General features: G+C 46.0%; 1 protein-coding gene across 4 annotated transcripts in view; it reads right to left on the bottom strand.

The window, feature by feature from the left end:
- Positions 1 to 6,661: 6,661 nt before the first annotated feature.
- The window catches only part of TBL1XR1 (TBL1X/Y related 1), a 180,227-nt gene continuing 166,423 nt past the window's right edge, over positions 6,662 to 20,465 (bottom strand). For all 4 annotated transcript variants that reach the window (XM_081190374.1, XM_081190371.1, XM_081190372.1 and 1 more), the window contains exons 15-16: positions 15,846 to 15,947; positions 6,662 to 13,164 (exon numbers count right to left, since the gene is read on the bottom strand). In XM_081190374.1, the coding sequence (XP_081046500.1) occupies positions 13,138 to 13,164; positions 15,846 to 15,947 (129 nt within the window). In that variant the 3' untranslated portion in view covers positions 6,662 to 13,137. The remainder of the gene's footprint in view (positions 13,165 to 15,845; positions 15,948 to 20,465) is intronic.

The raw sequence follows: 20,465 nt of genomic DNA, 5'->3' as shown, positions 1-20,465 counted from the left end.
ACTCTCCTACCAATTCTCAGCACCCTTAGCAAACTTCAAATCCAATGATTCTTTGTGGGGGGGGGGGGAGAACTATGACTGTTTAAAGTGGTATGATACAGCTTTAGATTATGGGGCCTGAATTAAATCCTCACCTCTTGCTCCACACTCTATTGCAGTCACCTGGCATCTCAAGGATGTCAGGCAACCCAATTTTTTGCCTGTGGGAAAAGACGTCTGTGCAGTGCTTCGTAAGTGCTGTCAATCAGCTGAGGAAGGGCAGGTGGGCATTGCCAAAGCAGCCTCACGAGCCAATCAGGGAGGCCCATCCCTGCTCTACTGGGCTCTTTAGACTGTGCTTGGCCAACCACATCTGCAGGTTGTTGCTTTAGACAGAGGTGGATTTAGGGGAGCGCAACCAGTTTGGTCACACTGGGTGCACAGTCTCAGGGGAGCCATAACAGTTAGGTAGAATGGTAGGTGAGAGGTGTCACACCGGGTGGCAATAATCCCAAGATCCACTAGTGCTTTAGAGCAGGGGTCAGCAAACTTTTTCAGCAGGGAGCCGGTCCACTATCCCTCAGACCTTGTGGAGGGGCGGACTATATTTTGGGGGGAAAGGAAAAAAAGAACGAATTCCTATGCCCCAGAAATAACCCACAGATGCATTTTAAATAAAAGCACACATTCTACTCATGTAAAAACACATTGATTCCTGGACTGTCTGCGGGTCGGATTTAGAAAGCGATTGGGCCGGATCGGGCCCCAGGGCCTTAAGTTTGCCTACTCATGCTTTAGAAGGTCAAACAATAGCAGTATGACTGTATGTTTAGGTTTAGAGGTGGTATACCCAGCATCTTAAAAAGCAGAGACATCACCTTGCCAACAAAGGTCCATATAGTTAAAGCTATGGTTTTCCCAGTAGTGATGTGTGGAAGTGAGAGCTGGACCATAAAGAAGGCTGATCGCAAAAGAATTGATGCTTTTGAATTATGGTGCTGGAGGAGACTCTTGAGAGTCCCATGGACTGCAAGAAGATCAAACCTATCCATTCTTAAGGAAACCAGCCCTGAGTGCTCACTGGAAGGACAGATCCTGAAGCTGAGGCTCCAATACTTTGGCCACCTCATGAGAAGAGAAGACTCCCTGGAAAAGACCCTGATGTTGGGAAGGACTGAGGGCACAAGGAGAAGGGGACGACAGAGGACAAGATGTGTTCTCGAAGCTACCAGCATGAGTTTGACCAAACTGCGGGAGGCAGTGGAAGACAGAAGTGCCTGGCGCTCTCTGGTCCATGGGGTCACAAAGAGTCGGACACGACTAAATGACTAAACAACAACAACAACCCAGCCACCAGCAGGTGGGCAGCAAGAGGCCTATTGCCTTGCCTCCCCTGCCCATGGGCTTCCTTCCCCCTTCAAGACCACCTGTTGCGGAAGGTTGGGGGCCCTCCAGAGCCGAATAGGAAGGTGAAACAGGGGGCTGCAAGGTTGTTATAGTTGTTGCTGCTGCTGCTAAAATTAGTCCCCCATCCCATATGGCAGTGGGAACCTCTGCTGGTTCAGAATCCCTTCCACAAAGGGAAAAGGGAAGAGCAGTACCAGACCCATTCCATTGCATGTCAGTGCCCACCTAGGTAAAGGTAAAAGGTAGGGTAAAAGACCCCTGGATGGTTAAGTCCAGTCAAAGGCAACTATGGGATGAAGCGCTCGTCTCGCTTCAGGCCAAGGGAGCCGGCGTTTGTCCACAGACAGCTTTTCGGGTCATGTGGCTGGCATGACTAAACCGCTTCTGGTGCAACAGGACACCGTGATGGAAACCAGAGCACACGGAAATGCAGTTTACCTTCCTGCCGCAGCAGTACCTCTTTATCTATTTGCACTGGCATGCTTTCAAACTGCTAGGTTGGCAGGAGCTGGGACAGAGCAACGGGAGCTCACTCTGTCGCGGGCATTCAAAACGCTGACCTTCTGATCGGCAAGCCCAAGAGGCTCAGTGGTTTAGACTCCAGTGCCACCCGTGATCCTGGACTCAGCTACGTTAGTTATGCGTTATAAACATGCAACACCAGATGGCGGATAATTTTTTGCAGTTTTCCATAGTGTTTTTTTCTTTGATTATGATGCTTTCATTTCAGACTTATTTTTAGCGTTTTTCACCTGTGTGTAGATCCACCCCTCCATCATTTCTTTGATAAAGATAGGGAGATCCTAATCCATAATAATAATATAAATAACAGTTTTATTATTTAAACTCTGCCCATCTCACTGGGTTGCCCCAGTCACTCGGGTAGGCTTCCAACAAATGTAAAAACATAATAAAACATTATACGTTTTTTTAAAAAACAACTTCCCTATACAGGATTGCCTTCAGATGGCTTGGGGGTCGAATAACTCCACACCCTCCAACATTTCTGCAATGAACATAGAGACTCCTAAGGAAAAGCAGGACGGATCAGAAACTGGGATGGCTTCTGTAAACCCGGGACTGTCCATGGAAAATAGGGACACTTGGAGGGTCTGCGCCCATTCACATACATACGTGTATGACCCAATTTCCACCGGAACTTCCTATTCAATTAAAGAGTAGCCGTTAAAAAATGCAGCCTCACATTTTAACAATTAAAAATCCCATGGCAATTTCGCACTCAACAATGCCTGATGTTAAGGATTTTCATTATTAAATCTGATTGAATATGATTAAATATGGCCCACGCTTTCCAAAATGGGCTGCGCGATAGATTTAAAACGAACTCATTAGCGGTTAATGCAGCAAAGCTCTTTCTAAATGCTAATGTTTGGCTGCCATTGGCTTGTTAATTAATTTGAAGATTCTGTAATTATCAGAGCTGTCGATTAGCATATGTCTTGCCCTTTTTATTGCCATACGATATTGGTTGGCATGTAAGCATAAGAAATTAAATTATGTGCATAATGGAAAGAGGGCAGCAAACTGACCTCCCGGGGTCTTAAGGTGCAAAGATTTATTCTCCCTCCCACTGTTGGGCCACGTTCGAGTTCTTGAGAAAAAACTTTTGCTGTCTTTTGCCCTGGTGTGAATCGCTCCTCTGGAGCTACACCTTACCTTGGAACACAAACTCACCTGAGGTCTCCTGAGTGTAACTGGATCCATCCTCCCAGCAACTCCTGCAAAGAGGGGCTACTGGAAACCTCCTGTTTTGTCCCTCGACTTGTTTGCCTTGTGTTTCCCACCCTAACTAGTTACATCACTGATGTCCAGGGTCCCCAAAGAGGTGGGCTGCCTTAGGCTGGAGAGGGCCATCGCCCAGTGACAGAACATCTGATTGGCATCTCAATGTGATTGCCCTCATGCCCTGCTTGCAGACTTCCCATAGGCACCCTGTGAGAATTGGATGCTGATGTTTCTGAGCCCAATTCAAAGTGTTGGTACTGACCTTTAAAGCCCTAAACGGTCTCAGCCCAGTATACCTGAAGGAGCGTCTCCACCCCCATCGTTCTGCCCGGACGCTGAGGTCCAGCGCCGAGGGCCTTCTGGCGGTTCCCTCATTGCAAGAAGCAAAGCTACAGCGAACCAGGCAGAGGGCCTTCTCGGTAGTGATGCCCGCCCTGCAGAATGCCCTCCCTTCAGATCTCAAAGTGATAAACAACTACCTGACATTTAGAAAACAGGGAAGTTTTTAATGTGTGACATTGTAATGGAATGTGTGACATTTTAATGTGTGACATTTTGTTGGAAGCCGCCCAGAGTGGCTGGGAAAACCCAGCCAGATGGGAGGGGAATAATAATAATAATAATAATAATAATAATAATAATAATAATAATAATAATAATAATAATAATAATAATAATTAAACAACAACAACAACATTTTGGTGGTTGGTTGGTCTGAGCCATCAAACTGTTGTTACCGTTGTACAGTAGGGTACATTCCAGTCATGCATATTTCAGGTGTTTCTACACACAGATACTCCCCACACCACCTCTTTATGCTCCATCCCAGAATGCAAGAGGCATTATCACAGTTCAGGGACATGAACACCCTCCCTTCAGATGTCTTTTAAAGATAGGATAGCTGCTTATTTCCTTCACATCTGAAGGGAGGGTGTTCCGCAGGGTGGGCGCCACTACTGAGAAGGCCCACATAACTTCCTACCCTGCGATGGAAATAGGGACTTCCTCCCATACCCTCTGACATTTCTCCAATGAAAATATGGATGTCCTGGGACCTTCCAGGATCAAATCAGAAACCGGGATGGCTTCTGCAAATCTGGGACTGTCCCTGGACTGGAATAATGGAAGTGGGAGGCATTTGTTTTGTTACTCCAGAGGATCCAGTTCAAATTAAAAGAAAGTGGGACTTTAGCTAAACAGTAGGAAGAGCCTCCTGATGATGCAATATGTTCAACAGTGGGACAGACTGCCTCAGAAGATGGACTCTCCTCCTTTAGAGGTCTTCAAGCAGACGTTTGGTGGCTGCTTATCGAGGTTGCTGTGCAATGGATTTCCTGCATTGCCAGGCAGATGGGCTGGATGAGCTCTGAGGCCTTTCCAGCTCTAAGGCTACATCTGAACTGTGCATTTGAGGTGTTTTGATATCACTTTTAACAGCCATGGCTTCCACAAAGACTCCTTGAAAGTTTGGTAAGGATACTGAGAGTTGCTAGGAGAACTAGAATTCAGATTTCATTATCATGCCACTCTGGGAATTGTAGTTCTGGGACGGGAGCAGGAGTCTCCTAACATCTCTTTAGTTGAGCCTTCACACACACACACACACACACACACACACACACACACACACACACAACTCTACCGTAGCCTTTTGAAAAGCTTTGGAAGTAAAACTGCATCAACTTGCAAGGTAATGAAGCACAAGTGATTATTACATGCCTAGTGAGATCCAAAAACCCACCTTTGCCAAAATACTAACGTCGGATCGTTAAAAAGATGAGCAGAGGCAACATTTCAGAAGAATCACATCAGCAGCTTTAGAAGAAGAAAGAGTCCACTAATCATCTCTGGAGACCTGAATTGAGATGAATTGCAGCAAGATGAAGTTTTAAGTCGAAAGGTGGTACGGCCTTTGCCACCTTCTCACTAAGAGAAGCCAAAGAATGTGTACACATATGGCGATGATGATATTGTAAGCGCCTTACATGAAACTTGATTTGTGCTTTTAAAGTGGAAAATTGGGGGGGGGGCATCCTTGGGTGCTATTAAACTGGGTTAAATTAGCTGCTCCTGTGCTAGATTTAGTTTCTGTCCAATCTTCATGAGCTAAAGAGGAGCTCTACCTGATGAAGCATCTTTGCTCCTGAGCCAAAAGCATCAAGGTAACAAGTGAGCTAGGTAACTGGAGTTAAAGTCCACCCATTGACTTAATTTACTAAAGCGCCAGCTAAATTGCCACAGGGGCACAGCAAAAGCACCGTATGCCAGGAGCACAATTCTAGTGGTATAAGTCCTGTGGAAACTTAAGACTTCAGTTCTACCCTAATAGGGTAGTCGTGGAGGGAGCACAGTAAATAGCAACCAGAAACCTAGATTAACCCCCCTCCCTTTTTAGAGACAGGGTAATGTATAGTCTACGAATATATAGTTTTACAGTGGTTGTTGTAGGCTTCGGTCTGTCTCTAGAGAAAATGGAGTGTGCCTCCAGGGTTGAAGTCAAAAGTGCTGTACTAGAAGCATCGCCAAACTTAAAAATGGAAAGCGTAATGCTGGTGGTCAACAAAAGAGGTTTAGAGACTCTCAAGGGAAATCTAAAAAAAAGTAGTATAAACACCGACAACTGGGAAACACTGGCCTGCGAGTGCTCCAATTGGAGAACAACCTTTACCAAAGGTGTCATGGGCTTTGAAGACACTTGGACTCAGGACGAAAGGGAGAAACGTGCTAAGAGGAAGGCACATTTGGCAAATCCACACCATGACCAATTGCCACCCAGAAACTAATGTCCCCACTGTGGAAGGATGTGTGGATCCAGAATTGGCCTCCACAGTCACTTAATGACTCACTGTGGAAACCGTTCATGAGTCTTACTCAGCTACAAGTGAGCACCGAAGAATCAGCAAGCTGGCTGCATCGAAATGATCTCCCTGAAGTAGAAGCTCTCCCTCTCAGCCTTGCTGATGTGTTTCAAAGGAAGGCAGAACAATGTTTTGCACCCGAGTTGCCAGAAACGAGGTGTACAAGGCACTATCCAACTATCTTAGGGACTATCCTCCGGTTTTACTCCTTAGTCTTTTCTTCTCCTGAAGACATCCCACAAGGATAACCAGTGGTAAAGTTAGTTTCAGGTCACAAAGTCATAGCATTGGCTCAAGCTCAGAGTAGGATTCAGCTTTAGGTTATACAATGCAGCACATAAGCTACCGGTAAGTGTAAGGATAAGCCAAGTTAAGTTCCACCTTTTTGGTGAAATCTAGATCAGCTTTCAAACTGATTGCAAGTTGCAACTTTCACTTAACGAACCCGTGAGTTCATCTGCAGTGTAGGCTTGGTTTAAGGTTATCATATCCCTGTTTAAAGTGATTGAGTGTTTGTGTTGATTTATTACAATTCTATTTTGCAATTGCCATTTACTGCTTTGCTTTCTTTGATGGGTGAGCTGCCCAGAGGGCATTTGTGTTGGACGGTTTGGAATAAATTTTTACAAACTAAAAGTGAAACCGAAGGTGAAGAGACCATATAGCCAGCATCGTATCAAAATATATTTTATTCTGGACCTCTTTCAGATCTGATTCAAATTACACTTGTCAGAGCAATACAATGCAAAGGAGGGAAACTGCAACAGAAAAAAAATGTGCCTAGAAACAGTTTAAGAAAAGGGCTTTTGAGAAGACAAAATCATTGTGATGTGGAACCAAAATACATCATAAAAGGTGTAATTAACATGGGTCCAGGACAGTATAGAACATCTATATCAGTCTTCTTTAGACAATAAATCATGAAAACTGAACAATAAAAAGTCTTTCTGAACAAGTAAAAAAGAAAAGAAAAAAAAACCTGTCACATGGGCTGGTTTTACACTTGTACAACATCTGTAAATTTAACTGGATATATAACTGAAGAAGTGATGAAGACATTTTTTTTTAATCCAGTGCTATAGGTAGGCTCACAGAAGTAGACCCAAAATATTAGCAACTCCAAATCGGAACCTTTTTTTTTTTTTTTGCATTTTGTCTTTTTTTTACAACTACAATGTCAAAGTCAGGAGAGAGAGTAGTAGAAAGAAAAGAAGAGTTTACTTTTGTATTATAGGTGACTGACTTCCCGCGGCCTGTCGAGAGAAACGATATCGCAAAGCACACAGGATAAGCAACCACGAAACAAGAGTTTGACTTCCTGAATTCATCCACAAATGCAAGAAACAAACCCAAAATAAAACTATAGGAGCACATTCAGGCTTGGCCACAATTTTGGGACTGACCAACCTTGCATCGTCAAACCCAGCTGTTTTGAAGATCCTCTGTCGTTATGGGGCTGGCAATTAAAGAGACGCCAGTTCACCTTACAGGATAACCCTGTCGTAGCTTCAAGAGTCTTCTTCCTCAAGAAGACTGAAGGCTCCCGATATCAAACCTTTGCTGCTGTCCACCAAACCGAGAGGCTTATCCAGAAAATGACTCCAGTTTGGCTCATGTGCATGAACCCCGAAAGGCAGGAAGCCAGCAAAGAAGGTACCTATTAAAGGGTTTTTATTTTATTTAATTATTTTTAAAAAAAACCTCAGCATGGAAAGGAGGAGCCACGCAGGTTTTGACGAATTGGAGGGAGGTGGGGACTGTCTGTGCATTGAATGGACATCCACCTCCTTTTAGATCCAAAGTATGGATATTCTCTCTCGCTGGTTTGGTATCCATATGCCATAATGCTGCCCCCTTCCTACCAATTCTGGAAGCAATTACTAAATTAAGCCAAATGACCATGGCAGGCGGCCATTTCCAGATCCCCTTGATCAGCTTGTGAGATTTTCGGCTCGCTGCTTCTGAGAGTCAACCTTCGCAGCAAGTTTGTTCTCACCTACAGTCGGTGGGGGTCTTTTTCCCTTTGGAGATCAGAAGGATTTCTAATCACGAGAGATTGCGGAGCAGATCCTCTCTATTTTGCAATGCTTCTTGCCCCCCTCCCTCGCAGAAAGGGTTTAGACGAGTTCACGTCTCAGTTGCAGCAGTCAGAAAAAAGGAAAGGAAAAAACCATACCGCCCAATTTCAGAAACACATCTAGGGCTGAAGACCTTTGTGAGCAAATTTAGAATACTAGGGCAATGCATATGTTAAAAGCCGACCAAAATAGTGGTACTGACCTGGTGTGTACTTGGGATTATTTATTTTTCTCATTGGCCAACAAAATTATCATTGCTCTTAGAATACGCTGAGACCAATTTAAGCCCCCATCATATTCTCTGCCAGAAGGACACTTTAATGATGCGACCCAGCAAAGGTGGATCTGTTTTTAGCCGAAGCCTCACTGACGTGTACCTACATCTCAGTTTCACCAAGGCTTGCTGTTGAGACTGAGACTGCAGTACAGCTCCAATCAATTTCTCACCATCGTTATGATGGTTTGGCTGAAACTTGCCAGGCATTTCGTCATCCACGCAATGCTTATCAAAACCATGCTCCAAACTTTCCCCTCTTAACACGTGGTAGAAAATGCCAGTCAGATGCAAAAGCCAGAGCACTTACTGCTCCCAACCCTAACCCTGCGGAAAGCCATCTAATTAGTCTTTAATTTGATTTTGGCCTGTTTTCAGGAGGTAATTTAATTACTGTTTGATTTTATACCAATGTTATATATCTGATGTTAGCCGCCCTGAGCTTGACTTCAGCTGGGAAGGGCGGGATATAAATAAAAGTTGTTTTTTAAAATTATTATTATTATTGCATTAACTTGGGAAGCTTATTTCTAAAAATGACATTCCATGACCACTGATGGTCATGATGCCCCTCTACAGATGTTCTTGTATAGTCATGGCAAATGCATCTCCCCGTTATGAGTGAAAGACAGGGTTGAAGGCCCCAATATCTGGGGTCTGACCTCAAGAGGTCCAAATGGTGTAGATTTTCCTCCCTGGAATTCCTGTATAGAACGATTGGCACTTGAGAAGTTCCTTCTAAACATGCCGACCTGTCGTCCCCCATCAAATGCCATCTTTTACACGCTCATCTCATGCTGAAGACGAGAAGCTGGTTCAGAACTGGAGCAGCACTGTGGCACATCGATAAAAGAGGACAGCAGCAAAACCACGGGCAACTTCAGGGCTGAGGTTCGAGCAGCCCACAACTGCAAGAGACCGCAGCCAGGTGACGAGGGCAGTTTCCCCTGCCCTCGTGATCTTATCGCAAAAAAAAAAACCCTGCGTCGTTAGCTGGTTTTCAAAAGCAGCTTGCACTGGGGGATTTAGTGAGATGAAGAGGCTGCGGTCTCAAGAAAGGTGGTAGTGGGAGGAGAGGTTTTTGGGGGAAGGCTCATGATGCAAACCTATCTGAAATTTTATTCTCTGGAGCACAGCCGGAGGGGGGGGGGGCTACAGTCTTGCGAAACCTACTGCGTACTCTCGACCGTCACAACTTCAGTGGGAATAGGTGCATAGCACTTGGGGCAAAAGTTTGCAGCTCGGGCGTTTTGGCCCACGACAATAACGCTCCTCTCTTGAGTGGTGCGGGGCTTTGGAGTTTGGGATCCGGCCCACGTGATCTCAAGAGAGAGAGAGAGCGGCTGAGCGTCTTCTGGCCCCCGCACATGTATACACACACACAACTAAACGACAACCTTGAATTGTGTTAGAAGCAAAAGCGGGGGGGAGGGGGTGAAGGGGGAATCAGCCCAGGATTTGGTGATAATGAAGCCTCGGTAATGTCTGCATGCTATCTCGTACGTAGGTGGCTAGAATCAAATCACAAAACAAACAGGAAAAAACCAAAACGGAAAGAAAAGCAGCTAAACGGTTGCAAAACCAGAAATGTGGACGTTGCTGAGGAATCTTGCAGCTGTGTCAAAAGAGTTTCAACACCATCGATGTTTTTATACAGTTTTTTAAAGTCCGCTGAAATATCCGTTCAACAGCTTGTATGAAAAATGAACAGACTGTCCATATCAAAATACAAAAGTACTATCAAGAATCACCTCTGACTTTTTTTTTAAGATTTAAGTTCAGTGCAATTGACATTTGCGTTGCTAAAGGGGGGAGGGAAAGGGGGGGGGAGCCGTTTAAATATATTCAAAACAAAAATCCCCAAACACATTTGTGTCTATTTCTGGGAGCACAGTTTAAAATTATTGCACAGATTTTTTATTTTATTTCATTTTACATTTTTTAAAACTTTTTTTTAAAAATTATTTTAATAATGACAGAGGTCAGCAACAGTCCTGGACCTCCAGCAATAAAAAGCACAAAAAAAAATGTTCCAAGTGCCAGATATTCAACAGGTTAAGAGTTTCTTACATATCAAAATTCACAGGGAAATTGTTCTGAACATCTTGAGCCTATTCCCAAACCATACAAACAGCTGGTAGAGAGCCTATCAGATGACTGACTGCCCTTGTGGGTATAAATCTTCCTTTTGCCTGTTTCGCGTTAAGGTAGCAACTCCCCCATTAGTAATAACTGATGTGTTTGTGTGTATTAAAAGTAGGCTAAAATGGTTGCCATGCCGTGTAAGGCTGAGCTGGACTCCCAACTGCCTCAAAACATGGTTTCGTGTGCACAGAAATCAATGCTAAAAAGCCCAAAACGTCATCGGCTAAAAAGAAGAGACCAAAAGCTGCCTTCTCTGCATTAGGATCAATCTGCAACGAGTTATATAAAGCAAAAGTGAGGGAACCTGTGGCTGTCCGGATGCTGCTGGGACTCCAACTCCCATCAGCCCCCAGCAAGCACGGCTAACGGTTATGGATGATGGGAGCTGTAGTCCAGATCTGCAGGTTTCTGTCTAGGGCTTTGTTATCAAGGGGCAAGCTGCAGAGAGATTGGGCCGGTTGAAGCGGACTCCAGAGAGAGGAGGGGAAAATCCGCTTTGAAAAGGGGCGGGGAATTGCATGAAAACACTGCGCATCAGCAGTACTGGAGGAAAATCTGCTTTCACGCCACTTTTTTCACAAAGCAGGGGCGCTGATGCTACTGGGGTTTTTACTCAATGCTACTGGGGCTTTACTCAAATATGTGAGCGGAGAGCAGTTCTGCCATGGCTACTTCTCGCTGCAAGGAAAGGAAAAACAACGCTTGAGACAAGAAACACCACTATTGGTGGTGGTCGTATTTTTGCGCTGGATTTTGTGGGGAGTTGGGGGGGATGGAATATGGAAATTATGGAATGGGAGCAGCAGGGCGAGATCCACGTTTCTGATAGAAGTCAAATTCATCTTGAAATAAATCATGAAACAATTCTCAGATTCCCCCCCTTCCTCCCCCCTGCCGTTTCCTTTCAGATCTAAAAAGGGGCCACGATTCGTTTTGAACTTTTGCCAGTGCCAAGACTGGTTCGGCACAGGCATAAAAACTGCTCTCTGACACATTTTGGATGGACAAAACATCTCCAGTAGGACGCTTCCATAAGCAAGCAAATTGCTTACCTCGCCCCAGTATTAGCAATGAGGTGGCAAACACATTTCTGTATTTTTAAAATAATAATAAAACATTTAAAAAGAAAAAAAGTGTGTGCATGTGTCGTGTCGGGCACCTACTCACCCACCCCAAACTCAAAATACTTTTAATTAATTTGGACTTTGGTGACACTAGACATCTGAGAAGGAACAGGCGAAGAGTCGCCCGGATGTTGTAGCAGAAAAAAACCTCGCCCAGGTGAATTTGAGCGCAAACCAAACGATCCGTTTCCCCTCACGTTTCTTTCCTTCTTCGCAGCAGTTGCGCAGTTAGGGCTCTAAGACTATAGCAATGGGTTCAAAGAAACTGCCAAGCTACAGCTAAAGCAAAAGTTGAATTAGTCCTGTGCTGATGTTTTGGAATGTCCATGCCTTGGTGGAACCAGGACTGGTGCAATCCAGAGCCACTCCTTGCAGATACACCACGGCTGTGTCTGTGTGTGCAGGTCCCTATGCAAGTATAAAACGTAACACACAAACTTCAGGTGGGAGCAAATGGCACAACCCTGATCCCTCCATTGTGGGCATGTGTTCCAAACACCAGAGTGTTGATGTGTGTGTATAAACATACCCCTGCACTTTCTTGATTAAAACACACAAAAATAAAATAATGTACCCTTTGATGTTTGCCTGAAATGTCTCAAGTAAGGAACGACTGCTTTTCGGAACACACTTTTATAGATATATTTATATCTAAAGGCCGAGCCACCCCAGCCCCCTGGCCTGTGAGCCCATGAGTAATGGATCTTATGTCGATGTAAAGGAATGTCAAACTTACACTGTTCCGAGAGGTTCTGCTTTGCACTTCCTTGCCTCCCTGCCTAAGCTGTTGACAGGGAACCACAACGCCGTCGAGATATCCCTACACCTTTAAAATAACGCATTCGGAAAGGACGGCTGCAAAACGTTACACACACACACACACGCCCTCCCCAATTCTGAGCAAAAATAAGGGGGTAGGGGGTGTTAAAAAGCAATGTACACAAAAACTGCTCATCCGCTACGAAGAAAGGAAGCCAAAGAAGAAAGGAGGGGTGGAGGGATAGGGGAATTCCATTTTTTTAAAACCTTGAAGAAGGGAGGGGATGCAGAAGGGGGGGGGGGAGGGAAGGAGGGAGGCAGCCACCTGAAACTTCCCCCAATTTGGTACACGCAACGAGCTGCTCCTCTACGGTTACATCTCTCTCTCTCTCTTTCCCTTCCTGTTTAGTTTAGTTTTTCCATTTCCAAAGATGCTCACGTGTTATTTTGGGTGGGGTGGGGTGGGGGCACAGCAGATTCCAGCACTTGGTGAACAGGCTTCACAAGCTGTGAAAAAACGAAAAAACAAAGGAACCCAACAACCTCTTGTCGTCTTCTTCAGGGTGTTAATCGTTTGCCGTGTGTCTTGTCTGTTTTCGCTTTTTTTTTTTTTAATACACAGTATATGTATATAATTCTTTCTCGGGTTTGGCTGTAGTGGAACTGGCCATGGTTCAATTGGGACTATAGCAGTACATGGGTCAAGGGGACAGTCATTTTGGCTATGTACACATTCATAGTCGGTCCATGGCTTCCAACTAATAGCGCTATTTCCGTAGGTCTAGTACACAAACCTGCAAGGGGGAGGAGAGAAGGGGTAGGGGAAAGTGGGGCGTTAAGAAGTCTATGAAACAACGGATTAATCCACAAGAATATACATTACTTCTTAAGAGCATCAGTTGCATACAACAGAGAAGAGGCCTATTGTCACAGATAGGATATCTCTGACTCATGGATGCTAGGGAGTAGCAAGAGGGGATGAACAATTCGTGTTTTTGCCCTGGGCCTATGTGTACTCCCTCCCGGTATTAGCAAGCACTGATACTGAGCGTTGACAGCTGAGAAACAAAGGGCTGCCTCTAATGCAAAGGTAAAGGTAAAGGGACCCCTGACCATTAGGTCCAGTTGTGGCCCACTCTGGGATTGCGGCGCTCATCTCGCTTTATTGGCTGAGGGAGCCGGCACACAGCTTCCGGGTCATGTGGCCAGCATGACTAAGCTGCTTCTGGCGAACCAGAGAAGCGCACGGAAACGCCGTTTACCTTCCCGCTGGAGCAGTACCTATTTATCTACTTGCACTTTGGCGTGCTTTTGAACTACTAGGTTGGCAGGAGCAGGGACCGAGCAACGGGCGCTCACCCTATCATGGGGATTCGAACCACTGACCTTCTGATCGACAAGCCCTAGGCTCTGTGGTTTAACCCACAGCGCCACCCTTTGCCTCTAATGTAGCGCTAGGTTAAAGTCACTGGGCAGTATTCTTTCGTTCTGATGGCTAAACGTTATCTGCCTGCAGAATGATGCTGCACAAGGGAACGCAGAAGTAGGTTGCTAGTAATAATGCTGTATGCACGACCCATTGCATGGTGAGCTTCACGCAAAACGGTTGCATTCGCATCCTATGCTGCACAACATTAAAAGTCGCCAGTATGCTGGCACAAGAGTCCTTGAACTAGCAGACAGGGAGCTCCGGGTGCAGCCCAAGATGGCGGCAATCAGGACGCTTACAAGAGCCCCAAAGTTTCCAGAAGTACTAAAAGGCCTTTGGGAGGGGGGCAAAAAGGGGGCATCCCAAAAAAACCTGAGCCCCAAAGAGGACTGAGCATGCTCAGTGCCCACAGAATGCTAAGTGTCTTTTGGTAAGAAAAATGAAAGCTTGGAGAGGGGAATGGGATGGTGTGCCTTAGAAAAGGGCATGGATGGCACCCTGAGCTTGAGCGCTGCAGGATTTTGTTGCCGGTCCTCCTTGCTGTACACACTGCTGAGTTAAATGGATGTTGGTAGTGAACCTGAGCGTTTTGCTTTTTTAAAAAAACAAAGCAGAAAAAGTCTTCTCTTGTTCCATGTCCCTCGTACCTACGGGACCGCCTCTCCTGGTATGCCCTGTGGAGGACCTTAAGGTCCATAAATAGCAACACCCTAGAGGTCCCGGGCCCTAAGGAAGTTAGATTAGCCTCAACCAGAGCCAGGGCCTTCTCAACACTGGCCCCGGCCTGGTGGAACGCTCTGTCTCTTGAGACCAGGGCCCTGCGGGATCTGATCTCTTTCCGCAGGGCCTGTAAGACAGAGTTGTTCCACCTGGCCTTTGGCTTAGAATCAGTTTGATTCCCTCCCCCTCTTTCTTTTTCCTTTCTCCTCCTATGAAGAGATTGCACCCTAATGTTTTAATGTTGTATCTTAATCTTTTAAATTGTATTTTAATCAACTTGTTTTTATTATTGGTTGTTAGCCGCCCTGAGCCTGGTCTTGGCTGGGGAGGGCGGGGTATAAATAAAAATTTATTATTATTATTATTTATTATTTATGGAGAAATAATTTCTTCTGTAGTCCATTTTACTCAATTTTACCGTTTCTTCCCCACATTTGCATGCAGTCATGAGAATCTCAAAAGAATGATTGGAAATTCTTGTTTTGTGGTAGCGCCTTGGTTGGAAACGATAACATTTGAACTCTGTGTCAAATCTGAAAAGGCGTGGCAAGTTGCTTGTCCCTGTAAGAAGCAGGGTGAGGTGGGGGCAGTAACTGGACCGTATTTGGGGGCTGTCAGGAAACAGGATCACAGGAAACAAGAGGGCAAGCAGGAAGACCTGTCACTGTCTCCACTCAAACAGGAAGCTGCTAATGGTCTTTCCTGTTTGGGAGGGTCCAATGGCCAACCTAGACGGGTGGAGTTGGTCTAAGCCTGGCAACACTTCATTCACTACCTAAGGAGATACTCTAATGCAGGGGTGTCAAACTCAAATTCATCGGGGGCCGCATCAGCAGTTTGGTCACCCTCAAAGGGCCGGTTGTATCTATAGGACTCAATAGGCGCTCAATATAAAAACAAGTGGAAGTTTCCTGAATGCATGTAAAGTGGAGGTTTCCTGTGTAGAACGGCCGGCGCCGCTAGAGGGCAGATGTTCTCTGGCTTGTAGGCTGCCGCGCATGCACTGAAGAGGCGGCTTTCTTGTGTCAAAAAAAAAAAAAAAAGCAAGAATAAAAGGTGAAGGCTGGCGGCCGGTGGTGGCTACACGGGCCACATGACGAGGTCTGGCGGGCCGGATTCGGCCCGCGGGCCTTGTGTTTGACACCCGTGCTCTAATGAATGCTTACTTTTTCATTTACTGGTTTCATGAAGCGCTGCATTAAGTTGTAGTCCCGCCTAGCTTGTCACACAGCAATGGGTCTTCTGGCTTGTTTTAAGAAGCCTCTACATTTCCAAGCTCACTCGGATATTCCAGGAGTGACAAAGTGCAAGAACCTGTGTACTTACTGAACCATCTGAAGCACTCGCTCCAACTTTGTCTCCTCCTGCATTCCAGCAAACCTCAAAAATGCCTCCTGTTCCCCGATAACTATGCACTAGAGCACCCGTCTGAAAAAGAAAGAGGGGGGGGGATAGAAAGCAATTAAAATACATTATCATCCTTGTTAATATAAACACATACCACTTGATTTTCTGTAAGTATGCATGCATTCGAAACCATCTACATTCTAAACACATTCTTTTCTTGTGTGGGATACAGATCTCCAGTAATAAGGAGATGATGGGTGACAACGGAGACATGAGAACATAGACTATTCTCTGCAGTGCCTTTCTGTGCCTGTGGGGGAGACAGAGAGCAAGGCGGAACTCTACGACAGACATAGGCAAACTTGGCCCGCCAGATGTTTTGGGACTACAACTCCCATCCTCCCTAGCTAACAGGACCAGTGGTCAGGGATGATGGGAATTGTAGTCCCAAAACATCTGGAGGGCCGAGTTTGCCTATGCCTGCTCTATGAGGTCCCTTGCATTTTCAAGTGCCATGTTCTAGAGCAGGAAGTCACTGCTGATTACAAGGAAGGGGACAAACAAATGGAACAATGTGTTGTGCTCAGCCTGTTTAGTGCTTCTGAACTTAGCCCAGAAGCAAATTGGAAACTAGTGCAGATGAGCTCAAAGATTTTATATGCTCTCTCTTAACAAGCCATAGCATTTCTGCTTAAACAGGACTTCTAATATGTTTTTCGGGAGCCGCCAGTCACTATTATAGTCCAGCTAGCAGGTTATCAAACCATTCTAGTTCCTTTTAAAAACGCCTCTTTCGCAGGGTCACTTCTGAAATAACACTGTGCTAATAGAGATTTTTAAAAGCAAGGGGAAAGTTACATGGGATTGAGCGTGTGGTTGCTGAACAACTCCAGGCACGCCTGGAGGATGCGGACCATTTGGATCCCTTCCAATCAGGGTTCAGGCCTCATCATGGGACTGAAACTGCCTTGGTCGCACTGGTTGATGATCTCCGGCGAGCTAGGGGCAAAGGTGAGAGTTGTTTCCTAGTTCTGCTGGATCTCTCAGCGGCCTTTGATACAATCGACCATAACATCCTTCTGGACCGTCTAGAGGGGTTGGGAGCTGGGGGCACTGTTATACAGTGGTTTCGCTCCTTTCTCCTGGGCCGTGTTCAGAAAGTGGTGGTGGGGGATGAGTGTTCAGACCCTTGGGCCCTCACTTGTGGGGTGCCTCAGGGTTCCGTCCTCTCCCCCATGCTTTTTAACATCTATATGAAGCCGCTGGGAGAGATCATCAGGGGGTTTGGACTGGGTGTCCATCAATATGCAGATGATACCCAGCTCTACCTTTCTTTCAAATCAGAACCAGTGAAGGCGGTGAAGGTCCTGTGTGAGTGCCTGGAGGCGGTTGGAGGATGGATGGCGGCTAATGGATTGAAGTTGAATCCTGACAAGACAGAAGTACTGTTTTTGGGGGACAGGGGGCGGGCTGGTGTGGAGAACTCCCTGGTCCTGAATGGGGTAACTGTGCCCCTGAAGGACCAGGTGCGTAGCCTGGGAGTCATTTTGGACTCACAGCTGTCCATGGAGGCGCAGGTCAATTCTGTATCCAAGGCAGCTGTCTACCAACTCCATCTGGTACGCAGGCTGAGACCCTACCTGCCCGCTGACTGTCTGGCCAGAGTGGTGCATGCTCTAGTTATCTCCCGCTTGGACTACTGCAATGCGCTCTACGTGGGGCTACCTTTGAAGGTGACTCGGAAACTACAACTAATCCAGAATGCGGCAGCTAGACTGGTGACTGGGGGCGGCCGCCGAGACCACATAACACCGGTCTTGAAAGACCTACATTGGCTCCCAGTACGTTTCCGAGCACAATTCAAAGTGTTGGTGTTGACCTTTAAAGCCCTAAACGGCTTCGGCCCAGTATACCTGAAGGAGCGTCTCCACCCCCATCGTTCTGCCCGGACACTGAGGTCCAGCGCCGAGGGCCTTCTGGCGGTTCCCTCATTGCGAGAAGCGAAGCTACAGGGAACCAGGCAGAGGGCCTTTTCGGTGGTGGCGCCCGCCCTGTGGAATGCCCTCCCATCGGATGTCAAGGTGATGGACAACTACCTGACATTCAGAAAACATCTTAAGGCGGCCCTATTCAGGGAAGCTTTTAATGTATGATATTTTAGTGTTTTTTGGTTTCTGTGGAAGCCGCCCAGAGTGGCTGGGGAAACCCAGCCAGATGGGCGGGGTACAAATAATAAATTATTATTATTATTATTATTATTATTGCTTTTGATGTTCCCCTCCTTCTTAAATAACCCAGTTTGTTCAGACCCTCTTAGGGCAGAAATCCTAATTGCGTATTGCATTTTAATGGGAGCCCTGTGCTTGGAAACATGCGCTCTCTCTCATAAACATTGGGGAAATCCTTGGTGCAAAGGAGAGGAATGGCTGGGAGAAAGAAAACAAAATGCGCAAGGTTCCCCGGGCATTCAAGAGGCATGCTGGACATGAATGGTGAGGACTACTGTTGGGGCGTTCAGCAGCAATAAAGGGCCACGTTCCCTATCACCAAGTGTTGCCATTGTAGAAGCAAGGAAAAGACCCCAGACACCCTGAAAGGCATCATCATCATCATCATCATCATCATAACTTAGCCCCTGATATTAAAAGCTGTCCTGGCAAATCCGACTGAGGAGTGTGGGGCAAGAACCCTAAGAAAGAAAGGGGATGTGAGGGCGATCTGGCTGCGACATCTGTCACCCCATTGATCGCCAGGGTTGATTCGGCTGATCTGGCTGGCTAGGCGGGTGTCCCCTTCCTCCCTCACCGCTCCATGTGCGTCCCTCCCGAGGACTTCCGGGTTGGCGCGATCGGGAAATGGCGGATTCCCTCCGAGCTCCGGAGGGAATCGGCTCAGCGGTGGATGGGTCTTTGCCGTGCCGGCGACACGGGGACCCTTAAAAACCGCAGGCGCAGAAGCCTGCGGACTGAAGACTCGGCGGGTGCCTTAAGCGCCCCCCCTGATTCGCAATGAGCCTTTTTAAAGGCTACGGAGGGGATACAGGGGACGGCGTGGCACTGAGAGTCGACCGCTACCGCCGCTGAGCGAAGCCGCGAGCCATAACTGGAGAGCGCTGACTTCCTTCCTTGAAATTCGGACTGAAAAAAGAACCCGTGAGTAATTTGGAACTGAACTTAAAAATTTTTACCTTCTGAATTTGAGACGACCGGGGGGTGTGCCAAAAGGAAGTCCCCACACCCCCCCTTGCAGACGATCCAGAGCAATGAAATAAGGCTAAGCTGGAGTGCCTACCCTGTAAAGGGTGAGTTTTAAAAAGACAGTAACTTCCAAGATTTAGAAAGGTAAATTTGAGCAGGAGAGTGGAGTGTTGGAAGAGTCTTTGTTTTGTGGCAAACAACCCTCCTTCCCGGGCCCGGGAGCGACCTGCTTTGGAGTCTGTATAGAGGAGCAGAATTTGACAGCTGTCAAAAGCTGTCAAATGGACTATTAATAGTGAAAAAAATCACTGTTTAAGACCTCTCCGGATTAAAAGGAGTTACAATTGAACTAAAATTTTGGGAAACAAAGAAACAACAATAGGACAGAGGATTGTTGGAGAAAAGATTACTCAGTAACCAGATTCCCTCTAGGGGGAATTCTGTGGAATTACAATGGCTGTGGATGGAAAGATACTGAGAGAAATCGAAAGGATGTTTTCACTGGTGGGAACCTTACAGGAGCAGACTACAGCTATGAGTAAACAATTGACGACCTTGGATTTGGAAACAAGTAGTTCTGCTGAATGTAATGAGGGCCTGAGTGAGAAAGAACCCACAGCTGAATTCGAAACTATAAACAAAGAAGAGGAGAAGACAAAACAAGAAAGAGAACAAGTTATCTGGGAAAATACTAACCAGAAGCCGGCATCTGGAGAACACAAGCAAGGAGACTATTGGATTAAATCTACTCTAAGCCTACGAAAGATACAGAAGACGAAAGTGGAGGCCCTGGGACTTTATGGAATTCAGGAACTTGAAATAAAGAAGTACAATTGGGGCCTCCACATAGACTTTGTTTTTGACTATCACCAAGACTTAGGCCTTGTGGAAATTCCTCAGCAGTTGCCTTTAAATATGGGAAGAGACTATGGACTGATTGGATTGATGGTTAAGGAAATCTTTCGAGACTCGATGATAGACAAAAAGGACTACCAACAAAATTGGCGGAGAGGGACTGAAAGAGATTTGAGAGCCTCGGATGTCCGGAATCCAGGCTAAAAACTGTTATTTTGGACATGTCTTGGGAAAGGACGCAAAGCGGGGATGGGAGGGAGGGAAGTATTTAAATTTAAACAACACTCAAGACCAGGGGGTTTAGTAATAAGAAAATTATGTAAGAAAAAATGAGAAATCGAGGGAAGAGAATTGGGGTCCAACTTAGGGAAAATTTATTTTTGTTTTTTTTTATAAAAGGACTAATACTAAGACGGAAGAAATGCCAACTTGCTGACACAAATCTGGGAACAGGGATGCAGGGGAGGGTGAGGGGGGAAGTCAAGGACTAGGGTTAGAAAATAAGATTTTCGGGAACTATTCATTTTTGTTGTTTTTTATGTTTGTT

Source organism: Podarcis bocagei (genome assembly GCF_964188305.1).
Source record: "Podarcis bocagei genome assembly, chromosome: 4".
NCBI classification, from domain to species: domain Eukaryota; kingdom Metazoa; phylum Chordata; class Lepidosauria; order Squamata; family Lacertidae; genus Podarcis; species Podarcis bocagei.
The sequence above is the reverse complement of the archived record's forward strand: the minus strand, read 5'-3'. Positions and strand labels throughout refer to the sequence as shown.